At 48.9% G+C, this 18,428-nt stretch overlaps 1 protein-coding gene across 6 annotated transcripts in view; it reads right to left on the bottom strand.

The window, feature by feature from the left end:
* Positions 1–18,428, bottom strand: part of SEMA5B (semaphorin 5B) — a 125,353-nt gene that overhangs the window by 32,298 nt on the left and 74,627 nt on the right. For 2 of the 6 annotated variants that reach the window (XM_081538022.1, XM_081538028.1), the window contains exons 3-5: positions 7,713–7,894; positions 2,523–2,622; positions 1,533–1,609 (exon numbers count right to left, since the gene is read on the bottom strand). The exons of 1 other annotated variant lie outside the window; for it this stretch is intronic. In XM_081538022.1, the coding sequence (XP_081394148.1) occupies positions 1,533–1,609 (77 nt within the window). In that variant the 5' untranslated portion in view covers positions 2,523–2,622; positions 7,713–7,894. Of the gene's footprint in view, positions 1–1,532; positions 1,610–2,514; positions 2,623–7,712; positions 7,895–11,166; positions 11,214–18,428 lie in introns of all 6 variants that reach the window. 3 more of the 6 variants (XM_081538015.1, XM_081538011.1, XM_081538031.1) reach the window with 3 other exon arrangements.

The raw sequence follows: 18,428 nt of genomic DNA, 5'->3' as shown, positions 1-18,428 counted from the left end.
TTGATATATAAAATAGTGCCTGGGACATGCCGAGTACAGAATGAATGGCAGTTTTCAAAATGCTTCCACAAGGTTCAGAGCAAAGGCATCAGGATTTATTTACTGATTTGTTTATTTAAGGTCTAGTTGATTTACAACATTATAGTAGTTTCAGGGGTACAACTTAGTGATTCAGTATTTTTATAGATTATACACCATTTAAAATATTGGCTTTATTTCCCTGCACTGTACAATATATCCTTGTAGCCTATTCTATACATGGTAGTTTCTCTTAATCCCCTACTACTATCTCGCTGCCACCACCCCTGCCTTTTTCCCTCTCCTCACTGGTAGCCACTAGTTGTTCTCTATATCTGTTTGAGTCTGTTTCTGTTTTCCTATATCCATTCCTTTGTTTTATTTTTTAGATTGCAAATATAAATGATAACATTCAGTGTTTGTCTTTCTCTGTTTCACTTATTTCAAAAGGCATCAGGATTCTAAAAGCTACATATGTAAAACTGGTGGACCTTGAATCAGGTGGGAAAATGGCATTAATGCCAGCTTCCTGACTGCAGTGTTGTACTATGGTTAGGCAAACTGTTACCACTGGGGAAAACTGGTTGAAGGGTATAAGGATGGTATCTCTCTGTATTATTTCTTAGAACTGCAAGTAAATCTACCTTTGCATGCATGCTAAATTGCTTTAGTCGTGTCCGATTCTTTGAGACCCCACGAACTGTAGCCCTCCAGGCTCCTCTGTTCATGGGATTCTCCAGGCAAACATACTGGAGTGGGTTGCCATTCCCTCCTCCAGGGGATCTTCTTGACTCAGGGACCAAACCCGCGTCTACTGAGGCTCCTGTATTGCAGGTGGATTCTTTACCGCTGAGCCACCTGGGAAGCCCAAATCTACCATTAGCCTCAAATAAAAAGTAAAACAATGACTCTCTTTGCTAGGAAAATAAGATCCGTATTCTTAGCTACTTATACATGTAGAGATTACCTCAAAGAGGACACATAAACTCACACACAGCATGCCTCCAGTGAGAGGTCTTGCCTAGTGTATTGGGGGGGGCGACTCTGCTTTTCCCTTTTGTACCTTCTGAATGTTATATTGTAACACATGTCTGATACAAAATAATAATTTCAAAATAAAACAGTAAAATGCATTCAACCCTAGCTTCTTTTTTAAAATTAATTTATTATTGAAGGATAATTGCTTTACAAACCCTAACTTCTTAATAGCCTTGTCGTGGCAGCAGCCCAGAGACTGTAACCCAGACTTTACAGATGAGGAAACTGAGGCTCACAGGTCAAGGTCACCCAGGACAAGACACAGCTCATCTGGTCCAGATCTCTGTCCTCTTTTTCACATGGCAGATGAAGGGGTGGGGCCATTCAGGAGAGCCCCGAAGTCAAGGCTGGTCATGTACAGAGTGCAACCTGGAGGTGTCCAACCCCTTGGCTGTCCTCCCCTGCCCCAGACCTGCTCAATCTGAACTCCTGGGGCAGAAAGCTTAGATCTCGGGCAGAGCAGCTTGTCCTCATACCTCTTTGTGCCCTCCACGTGCTCTGGGGCCCGCTGGTTGCATGCGCACACTGTCAAGCCGGAGAAACACCAGTGCATCTGGAGGTGGTAATGTAGGTTGGCAGAAAAACCTCGAACCCTGAAGTTAGGGGGCCTGCATTCTAAGCCCAGACTCTGTTGTTATCTTGCTACGTGATCTCGGGAAGGTCACCTTCCCCTCTTGGGCCTCTGCTTCCTCTTATTTAAAATGAGGGCAACTGGATTAGGCCAGTGATTCTCAAACCTCAGTGTACACCAGGCTCTGGAGGGCGTGCTAACACACAGGCTGCTGGGCCCCACCTCCAGAGTTTCCCATTCATCAGGTAGGGTCCGAGAATTTGCATTCTAACAAGTTCCCCAGTGGTGCTGCTGCTGGTCCTATTGGAACAGATCATCTCTAAGCTCCCTTCCCAACCAGAGCTGATGGTCTATGATTTTTGTGAGATTTCTCTCCTCCTAATCCACCCTGCAAAGTTTCCATAAGTCCTTCAAGAGTGTATTATCCCTAAATACTGGACCTGGGTCTTAGGGCTAACTGATAGGGCAACCGGGAGGTCCTTCATAAAAGCACATGGCCCGTGGCCCGGGTCCCAGGTGCAGGCAGCCAGCCGGCCAGCAGGGGGCACCTTCTCTGCGTGGAGCTCCCAGGGAGGACACCAGCTAGGTAGGTTCTGGCATGATGGCTGGCATGCAGGCTAGGAGGTTGACAGCAGGCATTCCTGCCCTTAATAACTGCCAGACCCTGGGGAATGCGGCTTGCTGAGACGTGGCGGTTACTTCCTTGTCACTCCTCCCAATGCTTCCTTTTCTGGGGGACAGGCATTCAGGCACAGAGAGAGTGCCTGGTAGAGAGGAACAGGGGCCCAGGATGAGGGATTGCCCAAAGAGGATCAATCCAAATAATATTCCCTCCGCTCAGTGTACTTAGAATCCATCCCCCAGTCCTGGCCCCAACCCTCCTGTACCTCATTACCTGGCTCCCACGATGAGCTGGTTTCTGGAAGGATCCAGAGCGAGCTGGGAGAAATCTTGGGCTCCAGGGTAGGTGAAGTTAGAGACCCATGGCTTCAGATCTGGGAGAGGGAGAGGCAGCTGTTCAGTTACTGTTGGACTAGGGGCTCCCAGCTGCACCAGCATTGGACCCAAGAACGGAAGGGCTGCAGTGGAGTGGGGGTACCCCGGAGATCTGGGCTCCACCCGCTCACCTCTGTGAGCAGACAGCTAGGGGACAGGGAGTGAGGGTGTTGTCACTGCTCCTGCCTTGCTCTCTAGCTCAAAGAAAGGCTCCACCCATCCCCCAGCTGCACAAAGGAAACCTGTAACCATCCTTGACTCCTTAAGACTCTCACCAGCCACACCAAACACACACTGGCAAATCCTATCCTCTGAAATCCAGCCACCCTAGCCCCCAGACAAGCTACCATCCTCTCTTGTCAACAGCATCCTAACCAGCACACCTTCCACTCCTGCCCCTCCAGCCCATTTCCCACAAGGCAACCAAGTCATCTTTCTAATATGCAACTCTAGTTGTGATACTCCCCAGCTTAGAGCCCTTTAACAGTGCCCAGTTTCCTCCGGGCAAAGTCACAACTCCTGTGAAGGCCTTCGGTTTCTGGCCCACTGTCCTCCCAAGTAGAATGAATGCCTGGCGCATTAGTTATCTAGTGATCCACTGAAAGAATGATGCTTCAGCTTATATATTCCCTCTCAAACCCTCTACCCTAGCCACACTCAACCAGTGCACATCTCCAGATCTATCCCACAATAGCTTGAGAGACTTTGCAATTCTATTCTCCCTCAGTGCAACAGCTCCTATTTGTCCCCATCCTCACCCCACCTCCTCCAAGAAGCCTTCTCTGACTCCCCCACACAAGGTGATGGGCTCCCATAGACCTCTACTTGACTGCCATCAAAGCCCCTATCTCACTGGGTGTCCCCTGGGGGACAAGCAAGATCTTGGTTCTGGGATCTCTAGCCTCTGCCTAGCACCCAGAAGTATTTGACTAAATGTATGAATAATTGTCAACTGTCTTTTGTACAAGAAGACTCAAGTTTTCAGACAAGACTTCACAGAGGTGGAAGAAAGGGAGGATGGGTAGACAGTGCTCATCTCTGTCTCCAAGGAGGATCATCCCAACCAAGGCCAAAGTCTCTCATGGGGACCAGGTGGGCAGAGGAGACCTCACAGCTCTCTGGATGGATGGGGCAGTGGTCATGGGAGGGTACATCTCAGGAACAGTGCCCAGATAACTTTCCCTCCAAATGGAAGCTCATTTCCCCCATCTGGGCTCATAGCCCCTTCACAGCTTTCTTTCAGCCTCTTCCTCATGGATGTGATATGACTGGTCAAGAGAGAGTGCTGTGGGCAGAGGAACTTTCACACTGGTAGGGTAAAGATGATGGGGAAATGTGAGGAGGCCCTGAGCTTTCTTCCTCACAGTGCATTAGTAACTGGCTCCCAGAAGGCCCACGGGAGAGTGCAGGGTGTGTGTGTGTGTGTGTGTGTGTGTGTGTGTGTGTGTGTGTGTGTGTGTGTCTGTGCGTCTGTGTGTCTGTGTGTGTGTGTGTAATCCAAGGGAAATAAATCATTGCTCATTATCCCTCCAACTACAGAGTAAAAGCAGCCCTTCATTTCTGCACGACAGGCAAACACTTAATCGCTCCCTGGAGAACTGAAGGTTTTGCAAGTTGGATGTTTTTCAGAAAACTGTGATACGCACCATTAAAAAAAAAAAGGAGAAGAAAGAAATTCTGCAGCAAAATGAAGCAGACCCTTTGTGTCTGCCTCTGCCCTCAGCCTGTGTCTATAGACTGGCATGAGCCATCATGAAGTTGCAATGGCATTTGGGTGATCTCAGTATAGGGAGATGATCTGGAGTCATTTAGGCGAATTTTTAGTTGATCTCAGGGCCACTCTCAGGAATCCGGATAGGATATCATAGTACCTTAGAGACTAAGCCAAGGGTCCTCCTCCTCCAGGAAGCCTTCCTGGATTATAACCTCTCCACCCTAATCTTATTTTGTTCTATGTTCTCTCTACGCTTCCAGTTCCATTCACATTGTATGTTTTTGTCACTCTGAATGTGCTCATATGTTTTCTGGGTGGTGTGTGTGTGTGTGAAGGGTTTGTCTGTCCCCAGCATACTGAGTGCTCTCCAATAAGAGCAAAAAGTCACACTTTAATCCCCTTCTTCCCTTCTGACAGGGGTGTTCCAGATGCTGAACAGAGGAAGAGGTGGCATGACTGGTCTGCAGCAAACCAGGAGAAACTATCTGGAGATGGCTCAGCTCAGCCTTCATTACAGCCCTTTCTTGAGGTGAGGGGAGAGGAAGAGGAGCTAGGATGACAGTGGGAGGTGGGGTGGAGGAGGGGTGGTCCCTTTCAGTTTCTGACCCTCTTCCTTACCCCCGAAGTAACTGACAAGGGCAAGAGGGAAGGGGCGAGGGAGGAGATGCAGCAGGCTCAGCGTGGTGTTCCTAGGGGAGCTGTCTTGGGAAGGAAGCCAGTTTCCTCTTATTAAACAGGCAAAGAGGACCAGAGGGAAAGCTGTCATTAAAACACGGAGCACGTTCTGAGCACCGTGTGCAGTGAAGGCTTTGGATGGCGACTTTAAGAGAAAAATGACATTCTCCATGACGCGCCTGTGATTTTAATTATAGTCAGTTCAATTACCCACTTTGTGGATTAACCACTGTTAGTGTTAACCCCATACTGGCTTCTCCCCACCACCTAAAACGGCCAAGCTGTGGCGAAAGGAATAACATGCAGGCCAGAGAGAAACACAGGTGGAGCCCCTGAAAAGAAACCAATAGGAGAAAATTCAACCTTACAAAACAGAAACATGGCTGTCAGATTCTGCAAGTGGCAGCTCCTCTGGGGGGTATTTAGGGGTTAGTCACAGATCAGCCAGGTGTCAGGGCAAAGGGAAACTCAGAGCTACAGGGTTAGAAGCTTACTGATCAGTCGGAAGTAAAGTGTAACATCTGAGGGGGTTCCGGAAGCTAGGGCTTGGTGCTGGGCTGGATTATGGCAACAGGAATAAGGTATCACCCAGAACATAGTCACCTAATATGACTGGAGTTCCTAGTGTGTGCCCTGCAGAACTAAAGGATGGGGAGGTGGGTGGACAAGAGGACCAGCCCTGGCCCAGGACTAACTGCGCTGGGGGACCAGAGGGAGTGACACTTAAGGAACAAGAAACAGGAGTACTCAAAGGAAACTCTCCTTCACCTCTGAGGCCCACAAAGTCCAGCACCGTGCCTAGAGTCAGGTATTGGGTCTAGGGTTGAAGAAAATTTTGGCAAATAGACAGGAAAACTCAAAGTTGTCAGAAAGAGGGAAGGGTTGAATTTTGGGGAGTCCAGAAGGCCTGAGGAGGGAAAACAAAGATGACTCCACTTTCTGGGGTTGTCAGTCTACGATGACGGACCACCTCCCCTCTCCTGGGACTCAGGGAATTCCTGTCACTCCACGTCAACTGTCTGTGTCACTCTAACCTCATTCCTTCCTTCTGAAAGGAGGTGGGGTGGGAAGTCAGTTTCATTCAAGTACTTTACAGCTGAAGATCAGAACTGGTGTCAAGGAACATGCCTTTACATCTCTCCACCCTCCTCCCATCACACCCAGTTTGCACCAGTACAGACCAGCCTGGCTGGGCAACAGGGATTCCCCTTCTCTCCTTCCACTGTCTCTGCTCCCAGATCCACCCATGCCCCAGCAAAGCCCCTAAGAAGAAAGGGTTCATTAGAGCTGCCACAGGGGGTCCTCATATGACAAGGCCACCCTCAGAATCCTGCTCCTTGGTCCTTCCCTTCAGCAAAAGCCACCAGCACGCCAGGAGCCATCAGAAGTCTGAGGGTGTGCGTGCGTTTTGTAGGTTTAAGGACACTGCTAATTTACTTTAATCCACTTAAGCCTTCAAAGCCTCGGATCCCAGCTCCATCAAGTCAGCACAGAAAAGACGGCCGGAGGAAACCTTCCTCCCTGAGTGGGAGCCAGCCCACAGCTGGGAGTCCCACACATCTGAAAGGCCCCCAGCCTCCCCACCTTGCTGCCCCAGCTCCTACCCATACTGCCTTCCCCATCCCCCAGATCCCATGCCTGCCTTGGTCTCATGGATTCATTTCTCCACTCTGGTTTCTATCTCGTCCCTCTAAGCTGGCTGTGTGGAATCTCACCGGATGGGCTGCCAGGGCACCCAAGTGTGGAGCACCTGCCCTCTGCCACGGGAAGTGGGAAGAGCCCCAGATAGGAGTCAGGAGGCCAACATTGAGACCCAGCTCTGACAAATCCCTCTAACCGTCTACACCTCAGCCTGGCCTTTTGTAAACAGAGATGATTCCTTGCCCTGCAGCGCTGCCAGGGTTATTGTGAAGAGGAAAAAGCACAGATAGTTTATTAATCTTAAGAACCTGGGGACCCCTGAGACCACATCTGCAGATCCTCATGTGAGCTGCCACATAGGTAATGGATCCTAACACCCCTAGTGACCACCAAACTGGCTAACAGGTCGAGAGAGAACATGCAAGATGCTCTGGTATTTGTGTTTTATTTTTAGATTATCATCAAATGTATATCCTCATTTTAGAAACTCTTATTGAGAACTTATGGACCCCTCAGAATATGTCCAGTGATTCACAAATCCCAGCTTGGGAAAGACTTTAACAGGACACTCTCACGCCCTCCCTTGACAGAAGGAATGATGAGTCATCAAGGCCCCTTTCCCTGGGGATTCCTGGGGCCTCAAAGACAGGCATCCCTGTAGCCATCTTAGAGCAGAAGGAAGCTTTCCAGAGATCTCCAGGCATTCCCTCATGTGTGAGTCACCCTCATTCTTCCCCAGGGAAGCCAAGAAGCAGAGCTCATGCTGCCAGAAGAGCTACAACTGAGATGACCCACCAACCCCTGGCCACCCCACCCTGGGTAGCCACAACCTCATTCTCCAGCAACAGAATTCCAGGGAAGGACCCCAGGGAAACATGGAGAAAGAGCTGAAGGAATTGTCTGGAGACAAAATCAGATCCTCCAGCTCACTGCTACCCATTCCTCTTACACCTACAGGAAATGACTTCCAACATCCAGAGAGACCCTGCAGAAGGCCCGCCTAAGTCCTTCAGGACACAGTTTTTGCAAAAAAAGGACCCAGTGGGAAGTGGCTCTCACCTGCAAAGGCCACGATGGGGTGTTCCCTCAGGGAGCACAGCTGCTGCTCACCGCTGGCTTCACCGGCGACATCCTGGGAGCTGGCGAGGTGCACCACCAGCAGTGTGACAGCCAGAGGTCCCGGGAACACCATGGTGGGCCCCTCTGTGGTGCTGGCTCCCGGAGGCAGGCTGGGGGAAGACCTGCAATGCAAACGCTCACTCTCACCACGTGCTCCCTCGGCAATGCCCACCTCTCCCGATTTCCTGTGTGCTCATCAGTGGCCCCACAGGATTTGTTTGTTTAAATAAAATTTATATTTTATTTATGATACTTAAAAGTTTGCTCTGCTCCAGTAATGTAAAGTTATAGATCATACCTTGAAAGCTAATTTCCCTTGTAATGGTATTCTGGACAAAACTGACAAATTATAGAGCTTTTTCTATTATGATCCCAAATGGTTTAAAATTTATTTTAATGATAAAGGTGGTATCTTAGGGATTTTAATAAATGGAGTTAGGACTAGTGGGTAGCCATTTGTAAAAAGATAAATTTAGATCCGTAACTCACACCAACTAGGGAAAATTCCACTGGATGAAAGACTTAAATGTTAAGGATAAAAGCAGAAAAATACTAGAAGAAAATGTAGGCAGAATTCTTTATAACCTTGGAGTGGAGAACCATGACTCAAAATCCAGAAGCTATTAAACAAAAGATTGACAAATTTAACTACATAAAAATCATGAACTTCTGCAAGCTCCTCCCCACTCACCCACAAAAAAACAAACATCAGCAAAATCAAAAAGCAAATGACAAACAGGGGCAAAGATTAGCAGTTTGTGGCAGACACAAAGGGCTAATATTCCTAATATATAAAGAATTCCTGAGAATCAAAGGGGAAAAGACAACAATCCAGTAGAAAAATGGTAAAGAAAATAAATTCAAACAGGGCTTGAAAATATGAATGACACTATTCTTATTCATAATAAGAGTAACTCAGATTATAAGTTGAACTGAGGTAAGGCTGCTCACCTATCAGTTCTGCACAAATCCAAGTGAGATGACAGCTGTTGGGGAGGCAGTGGGAAAGGGGTGCTCGTACGCTGCTGGCGTGCATGCATGCTAAGTCGCTTCAGTTGTCTCCGATTCTTTGTGACTCTATGAACTATAGCCCACCAGGCTCCTCTGTCCATGGGGATTCTCCAGACAAGAATACTGGAGTGGGTTGCTGTGCCCTCCTCCAGGGGATCTTTACAACCCAGGGATGGAACCCGCATCTCTTGTGTCTCCTGCATTGGCAGGTGGGTTCTTTCCCACTAGCGCCATTTGGGAAGCCCCATATAATGCTGGATGGTGTACAAAATAATACAACCCCATGGAAGGGGACCTGGCAACATCTGGCAAAACAACAGAGGCATGACCCCCTTTGACCTAATTCCCTGGAGTAAACCAGTGCTACTCAAAGTGTGGTCCACAAGCTGTGACCACTCTGAGGTAAGATAAATGAAGAATTTGGATAGTGTTTTTTAAAAACTTTAGAGTAATTTGACAGGGTAATTTTTATGTCTATTGGATCTAATAACAAAATATGTGGACTTCTATTTTGCCTAGTTTTTTTTTTCAATTCACTTCTCAAGAAATTTGCTTTGATTAAATTTTACATAAGTATCCATCTGCAACAGATTGCATATTGAAAAGTAAAACCTGCTCCTTCACCACAGTCAGTTAAGAAACAAGAATAGGTGACTGGAACACCTGCAAAGTGACTTATACATGAGATTATTCCTTGTGACATTTTTTTTTTTTTAATAACAAAAGACAGGTAACAACCAAATATCTAGCAAATGAAGACTGCTTAAATAAGCCATGGTGTATCTTAGTAATGGAATATGATACAGCTACAGAAAAGAATGGGGGTTGGTCTTCAGATTTTGTTATGGAGGAGTCTCCAGATATATTAAGTGAAAAAAACAAGGTGCACAACAGTGTAATATAGCATGCTACACTTTGTGTAAAAAAGAGGGTAGAAATAAGAATATATATTTATATTTGCTTATATTAGCATTACAATACAGTGGAAAAAATAAACCCAAATTACAAAAAAAAAGGTCACTTAAAAGTATCAAAATGGTGATCTAGGTGTCTCAATATATACTTTTTAAATAATATTTTCACTTTTGAATATTAAATGTGCTTAATAATATCTATTCACTTAAAAAAAAGCTGGCTTAAAACAACATTCAAAAACTAAGATCATGGCATCTGGTCCCATTGCTTCATAGCAGGTAGATGGGGAAACAGTGATAGACTTTAGTTTTAGTTTCTTGGGCTCCAAAATCACTGTAGATGGTGACTACAGCCATGAAATTAAAAGATGAAGAAGAAAAACTATGACCAACCTAGATAGCATATTATAAAGCAGAGATATTAGTTTGCCAACAAAGGTCCATCTAGTCAAAGCTATATGGTTTTTCCAGTAGTTATGTATGGATGTGAGAGTTGGACCATAAAGAAAGCTGAGCACCAAAGAAATGATGCTTTTGAACTATGGTGTTGGAGAACAAAGGTCCATCTAGTCAAAGCTATATGGTTTTTCCAGTAGTTATGTATGGATGTGAGAGTTGGACCATAAAGAAAGCTGAGCACCAAAGAAATGATGCTTTTGAACTATGGTGTTGGAGAAGACTCTTGAGAGTTCCTTGGACTGCAAGGAGATCCGACAAGTCTATCCCAAAGGAAATCAATCCTGAATATTCATTGGAAGGACTGATGCTGAAGCTGGAGCTCCAATACTTTGGCCACCTGATGCGAAGAGCTGATTCATTGGAAAAGACCCTGATGCTGGGAAAGGTTGAAGGCAGGCGGAGAAGGGGATGACAGAGGATGAGATGGTTGGATGGCATTGCTGACTCAATGGACGTGAGTTTGAGTAAGCTCTGTGAGTTGGTGATGGATAGAGAAGCCTGACGTGCTGCAATTCATGGGGTCGCAAAGAGTCAGACATGACTGAGTGACTGAACTGAACTGAACTGATTCAATAAAAATTTTAAAAATTAGCTTTTGTTCCCTAAAACTTCTAATACACAGAGATGCCCAACAGTGCCTCTGGAGCCTGACTCAGATGCTCTGTATCACTTCCCACCTCTCTCCCTCCCCAGTCCATCCAGTGTGTCATCAAGTCCTGTTGACTCCACATCCTTTACATGTCCCTAATGCACTAAGTGGCCTCCTTGGTGTCACTTTCATTATCTGTGAACTGAAAGGTTGAACTAGATCAGGGATTCCCGACTGGGATAGCAGCAAATCGGAATCACTTCCACTGGAGGTGGAGTCCTGGGCCCAGTAGGTGAGTGATCCCAAAGGTAATTCTGACAAGTCTCCTCAAGGCTGAGAGGCCCCTGGGGTTCCTTGATGCTCAAGATCCTATTAACTCCTAATCTCTCCTCTCTCTTCCCTCCCCACTGCCTCTACTTACTCCAGGTTTGGAAAACTACAGCAGGATGTCTCTTCCTGTTTCCTCACCTGTGTGTGAAATAAGATAAAACCTATCATTGCATTGCGGCAAGGCTTCCAGGAAGTATCCCTGTGACCACCCAGTCCGTGCACCTTTACCCTGCCCCATCCCGCACCTCACAGGTCATTAGCCCCCAGAGCACCAATTTAATCTCAATCTCAGGCTCAACTGGCTGCTCCTTCCCAGGAGAGCCTGGCCATCTCTCTGAGCAGAAACCCTCTGGGAGGGAGATTTGGCCCAAACTTACTCCCTGGAGCTATTTTTCATACAGCTGTTCACAGAACCTATTCCTCAGTGCTAAGCTGGGTCCTTCCTGCTGCAAAGGGCTTGGCACTGCTCTCCTGTCCCGGGTGCCAGCATCTCCTTTCCTTGACACTGAATCCTGGCTTCAGGAGACTGAGGGATCAAAAGGCAGGGCCAACTCTCTAGAGCCAGACAACCTGAGTTCAAATTCCAGCCTTCTCCTTACCAGTTGTGCAACTCTGGGAAAGAATACTTAATCTCTCCCTGCTTTAGTTTCCTCAAATTGGGAGTGAGGATAACAACATCAACTCCCTCAGCATCTGTAAAAGTTAAGGGAGTTACAGGTGGCTGCACCTGTGGGTTCTGCGTCTAACCAACATGGATTGAAAATATTCTGGAAAAAAATTCCAAAAAGTCCCCAAAAGCAAAAGTTGAATCTGCTATGCCCCCAGCAACTATTTACATAGTATTTACATTGTATTTACAACTATTTACATGTCATTTACATAGTATTAGTAATCTAGAGATGATTTAAAGTGTATGGGAGGATGTGCATAGGTTATAAGAAAATACTGTACACCATTTTCTATAAAGCTTGAGCATCTGAGGGTTTTGGTATGGGGAGGGTGGACCGGAACCAGTCCCGCATGGATGCTGGAGTGTACTACCTCTTAAAGGCCTGGAACAGTGCCTAGCAGACAGTGAGCATTAATTAGAGCTATTCTGGTGCCCTGAGGGAAGAGGAGCAGGGAGGCCTGGGAAATTCCCTCCTGTCCATGGGCTGGAGGCCTTCTGTTTTCTCCTCTACTCTTTCTCCTCCTCCTTGCTGTAGGCCTGGACTGCATCAGGGGCCTCCTTCCCTCTGGTCAATCGGGGGCACCGGCAGAAGATGCGGGGGGGAGGCAAGGAGGGGAGCAGGAAGCAACAGAGTGGGCTGCTGCATCCCTCCACAGAAGGTCAGAGCGCCTTTCCTGCAGCTTCTCTGCCTCCAGGTTTCAACATCACTCCCTCCTTCCTCCCTTCAGGCCTAGGGGTGTACCACACCCCTGGTTATCAGCCCCAGGGTACTGCACAGTGAGCCTTCCCATATGGTTCCCCAAGCCCTTCCCACCCCTCTGTAAACAGTTCCTTTATTAAACTGCCCTCCCATTTCCCAACTTGCGTGTGCCATCTGTTTCCTGTGGGGACCTTGGCTGATATTAACACCTAATTGGTGATGTTCCATACATATGCAAATATCATCCTTTTAGACTTTAGCTGGGGCTTTTCTTCCATCAGCCCCTCAGGACATCCAAGGCAGTATGACAACTGCTCTCCCCCCATTATTTCCAACCCTCCCCTTGTCCTGCGGTTTTTTTCCCAGGCTTCCGTGCCACCCCGAGTCCCCAAGCCTGGCCCTCTGTGTGGCCAGATTCTGGGTTCCTCCAGCCTGAATTAGGTGGACATCCTGGAGTTTCCCAAGTAGTGTTAGTGGTAAAGAACCTGCCTGCCAATGCAACAGACATAAAAGACTCAGGTTCCATCCCTGGGTTGGGAAGATCCCCTGGAGGAGGAAACGGCAACCCACTCCAGTATTCTTGCCTGGAGAATCCCAAGGACAGAGGAGCCTAGCAGGCTACAGTCTATAGGGTCGCACAGCATTGGACATGGCCGAGGTGACTTAGCACACACACATGCACGCACCTGGGCCCCTTCCTCTCCCCTGGACCCCAGGCCTAAAAGTACCTAATTTCTGCAGCAGAAGTTCTGCTCATATTATGGTTTTCATGTAAATATGTCCTCCAAGTCCTTCCTGAATCAATAATTGCTTGTTGAACATCACTGTGCCCACCTGGGCCCCAGCACAGCACTCCTGCTGTTTGAGGAGAAGGGAAGGGTACACAGCACTGGACTGAGGGTGGGAGGGATGGGGACTGAGGACAGGACCTGGATTCCAGATCTCCTCTGCTCAGGTGAGGGAGGAGGAGAAAGGGAGAGAGAGCCGGAACAGCTTTCAGACATGGGAGCAGCACACAGACCAGAGTCGCCCAGAGACAGGCAGCCTGAACACTCGTTAGGGAGGAGACAGGAAGAGTCTTTGTTGAGATGAGTGTTTCAATCCTGAGGATGCGTGGTGGTGGAGATGCTGACTTCAGGAATCCCACAAGGGCCATGCCCAGCCTATTTGTCCATCACCTTCAGGGACCTCCTCTGCCCTTGGCAAGAAAGCCAGGAGACCTTAAGAGGGGTTCAGAAGAGGGACAGAAGGAGCTCAGAGGCAGGGAATGGTGCTGGAGCAGGGGGTGCACATAGCCAGGGCTCCAAGAACCAAAGCCTGAGGACATCAGCAGGGCAGGGGTTGCCATAGTGAAAAAGGCTGCCATAGTGAAACAGGAGAAGGTGGTCAACCTCTGGTTCACAGAGGGTTACAGGGTCTGACTTCCTGAGCTCTTTCTAGATGCTTGGGGTAGAGGCTGACTTCCCAACTCCCAAGAAGTCCCCATCTTTGGAAATGATCTCTCCATCCACACATCAAAGGGATAGGCCCCCAGCAGGCTCACACATACCCTATCCCCACCCCATCACAGCTGCCTGCACCAAGGGAAGTCCTGTGGTCACAGCAGACCAATCAGATGCTTTCCCCAGCCATTTGGGTGTACAGTTCCTAGCCTAAGCCCAGAGTCAGGTTGGTCATTGTAGAGGAACCTGGGACATTAATGGCCCCATGGAGTGCCATCTTCCACCTGTCCTGTGGGCTGAGAGGAGCAGAGATGTTTGGAAGTCAGAAACCAGTGACAGGAGAGAGCTGGGACGCTGCCAGCCTTTCAGTTCCCAGTTCTAGCCCTTTCCTGAGGTCTGTGTTCTACTTTCATGAGCTGTCCCCTCCCAGACCCTTGTAATCAAACTCCCTGTTTTTGCCTGGAGTCATGTCAGATCAGGTGTCACCTATGCAGTATTGTCTCCTCAGTGTCCACTCTCACCCTCCTTTTTCCTAAAGGAGCCTGTGCATCAGCAGGGGTGGGGTGGGGGCAGTGTGCCCTGCTCAGGTCCTGTCCTGGTCTTCCAGACTGAGAGGCCAATGAAACACTGTGGAAAGTTGCATGGGGCCTGTGGGGAAGTGGCTGAGAAGGCTCCCTTCCTGCCTGGCCTCCAGGTATGGGCAACCTTGCAGCTTTAGGTGACCTCCAGTCACATGGTAAGAATTGTGGTACAGAAAGACAGATGGAATCTGGGCTGCTGATGACAGAATGAGCCCTGTTCTGCCTACCTCCAGGCTTCTTTTCCATGTTTGATCATCACACTTTGGGGTCTGTCCCTTGTCTGTAAAATGGGGAGAGTAATCTCTCCCTCATAGAGTCACTGCAAACATTTAATGAGTTGTTTTGTCTAATAGGCTTAGATCAGCACCCGCCACAAAGTAGGAGTTGTATGTGTGCTCAGTTGTGTCCGACTCTTTGTGACCCCATGGACTGCCCACCAGGCTCCTCTGTCCATGGGATTCTCTAGGCAAGAATACTGGAGTGGGTTGCCATCTCCTCCTCCAGGGAGGTGCTGTATAAAAGTTGGCTATTGTTATTATTATTTTTGAATAATTCACCCCTAATTTATTTAAGCCCTTGTTTTTCAGGTCTAGGTATCATTAACCAAGCACCATTCCTATTCCACCCAGTTGGATTTCTCATGCCTACAACCCATATGCCTGAGACAATCAGGAATTTCTATTTCTAATATGCTTGTGTGGTCTGACATTAAAATAATCGTAGGATTTCTCCACCGGCAGTGTGTAGTGGAGGCCATGCCACCTTCCTGAGGCTTGCAGAGTTCCACATAAAGCCCAGAGCTTGGGAGGCTGCCAGACCTGGGTGCAAACCTTAGTTTTGTCACCTGTAAAATAAGGCTAATATGTCCTTGCTTTGGATAGAAAGCTTGTCACCACGCTCCCAGAACTAAGTCTGGCACAGAGCAGGCCTTTTATGAAATCCATTTGTATAAATGTTTCATGTACATAAAACACTCACCTGGTCACCTAAGTGTCTTCCCAGGTTCTCCCTGCATTTGTTTATACATACTTCACTGAGCATCTGCTGCATGCCTACTATGTGCAGCTTCCTATATAGATAAAGGAAGTGAGGGAGGTGGAACACCCACAGGACAAAGGCTTGGCCCCTGCTTTCGTGGAGCTCACGGTTCACTAGGGGAGAGGAGACAGTCTCCCGAGGAACAAGCAGTCACTTGGCAGAGACAGTGACCTGGTCCTGGGGTCTGGATGCTAAGAGGGCACAGAAAGCCTGTGCTTCTCCCTGTCTCCAAGCGCTTGTCATTGGCACTGGGTGGGGTGCTCTAGATGAGGGGGTGGGAGAGCAGCACCAGTGGGATCCTGCTATTTGGGGGACCCTCAGTGATGAGGAAAGCATGTTCCCAAAGCCTTGGCCGGACATTCTACTGTATTCTTTCCCACTGCTGCCCCAGTTCCCTGTGGTCCTCACTATGGGGTCACTGTAATGGTGCTTGGAAGCATGTGAATGCATGTGTGTGTGTGTGTGTGTGTGTGTGTGTGTGTGTGTGTGTGAGAGAGAGAGAGAGTCAGAGAAAGAGAATGCACACCCACGTGGGCTGCCCCTTGAGGACTCCTTGCCTTCATGGGACTTCTCCAGAGCTCATTTTCCCAGCTCAGATAGTGGGAGGAGGATTAGCTGCAACCGTGGGAGGGGATGAAATTGCTGACTGAGAATGAAGGAAAGAGAAAAAAGGGCAGAGGGGCCAGGCCCAGGGTCCAGGAAGGACCGCGGTCCTACAGGGACCTTTGCTCCTCTCTGGAGAGAAGGATGAGGGAGACAGGGGTGGAGAGTGTGTGTGTGAGCTGACCCCCCACAGAGCCCACACCGACCTCCCAGCACATTCCCTGCACAACCATGCCCTTCCTGTTTGCAAGGCCCACTGTCCAGACCTGCCTCTGGCAGGAGAAGCTGAAAAGTCACACCAAGGACCATTGAGTCATCCGTCATCCCATTCAGTAGAAGGATAAACAGGGGGTGTCCCAGCTCCCCTGCTGGTTATGGTCCCACAAAAGAGAAGGAAGTATGAAGAGGAGATGAGCAGGAAGCACAGTCCAAGGTGCTCTGGGAAAGGGAAATGAGAGGATGCCAGTGGGATGGAGGTCTAGACCCTCCTGTAAAAGGTGGAACTCAAATAGGGCCTTGAGGAAAGAAGAGGAGCTCTCCCAGCCATCAGGGAGAAGAGCATTCCAGAACATTGAACTGGTAAGGGCACAGGCAGAAACATGGCCGTGGTCCATCCTTGCATCATCTAGCGAGGCTGGAGAAGTGGGCAGCAAGAGATGAGTCTGGAAAGGAAGACCAAGGCCAAATGAGGGAGACTTCAGCACGAACCTGTAGCATCAGGAGGTTTTCTACTGCTGAAAACAAGGATGTGTCGATAGTTTGGAGCAGTGGAAGGATGTGCTTGAATCTGTGCTTTGGAAAGGTAGATGGCAGGGGCAGTGGGAGGGATGGGTTAGAGCAGGCCACCTGTCTGAGAACTGGAACTGGGTACCTCTTCCTCTGAGAGAGCCCAGCCCATGCTCAGAGCGTAGCTGGGTCTCAGCCCCACTAGCACCTGCCCAACTGCAGGGGCGCAGCCCTGGAGAGAAGCCAGGAAGGGCTGGAGGAGCAAATGGGAGGGGCGTGGGTCACAGAGCTGAGCCAAGGCAGCAGTGGTGTGTGTGTTAGGTCACTTCAGTCATGTCTACCTCTTTGTGACCCCATGGACTGTAACCCGCCAGGCTCCTCTGTCCATAGGATTCTCCAGGCAAGAATACTTCAGTGGGTTGTCATTTCCTCCAAGGCAGCAGTGGAGACCATTCAAATTAATGCTGCAATTTGGTTGTACCCAGAGTGGCCGGGGTGTCTTTTGATTGCTAAAAAAAAGTATAATCAGAAAGGAAGAGACCCTGAAAGATGATGGCTTGAATAGACATGGCTGCTGCCTGTTGAGAATGTGCCAGGTACTGTGCTAACACTCCTCCCTCCAAGACCTCATGGCAGTTTGGCAAGAAAGTTGCGCGATGCCCACGGATCACTATGCTCAGCTGATGAGAGGAAACAGACATGAGCAAAACTGAGGCATGCACAACACCAGTTGATAACAGAGTGATCTGAACCCAGGACTGTCTGCTGCTGCAGCCCACCTCTGGGCCACTCCACACACCACCCTCCCTCGAGGAGAACTGGCCCCAGCCCTCCTGGTATCTGCCGAGCCCTGGCTCTGTGTCTCTCTAAGCAACCTTCAGGGTTTCATTTGGTTTCCTGAGTTGGCTTCCTGACCAAGGAGAGCACTTTCTGGCTATAAATTATTGAGCTGACTTCCTGCCACAAATCAGTCTCCTGTGAGTCTGGCTGTGGGGGCCAGTTTTTCCAGGTCCTGGAAAAACCGACTCTGGAGAAAGGTATTCCAGAAGTTGGATGGTCAGGGCAGAGCCCCACCCCTAGGGCTCTGCCAGTAGCCTGGCAGCCCTGGGGCCAGCCTTGACTGGATGGCCAGGGGCCAGGGTGGATGGGATAAACTGAGAGACTCCCCTCTGTCCCCACCACTGCTCAGCCCTTGAGCCCTCCGGGACCCTTGGGGAAGGGGGCTCAGCTGGTTCTCCTTCCCCGGGTTCCTCCCTCCTTGCCTCCATTCAAAGTCTCCACTTGGCTGCTTGCCTGGGAAAGGAGGAGAAAAAGAAGAAAAAGAAAAGAAGAGGAAATAGGGGGAAACAAGAGCAGGAAAGAACACCATCTGCCTGCGGTTTGGAGGGGAGGGGAAGGCATGGGGGCCACCCCCCCCCCACCCAGGATCACAAATGCCATCTTCCCACCCACCCATCACTCACCACTTGGGGGGCAAAGCTTAGCCAAGCTCAGCACAATGATAAAATTGAGATGCAGATTCCTTCCCATTGCTCTGAATAGAGCAGATTGGATACGGAGTTCCCCCTTTTCTTCCCATTTAGACCATCTGGG

Source organism: Giraffa tippelskirchi, chromosome 2 (assembly GCF_054371585.1).
Source record: "Giraffa tippelskirchi isolate mGirTip1 chromosome 2, T2T-mGirTip1v1.2.pri, whole genome shotgun sequence".
Lineage (NCBI taxonomy): Eukaryota > Metazoa > Chordata > Mammalia > Artiodactyla > Giraffidae > Giraffa > Giraffa tippelskirchi.
Note: the sequence above shows the minus strand (reverse complement) of the source record. Positions and strands in the feature narration are given on the sequence as shown.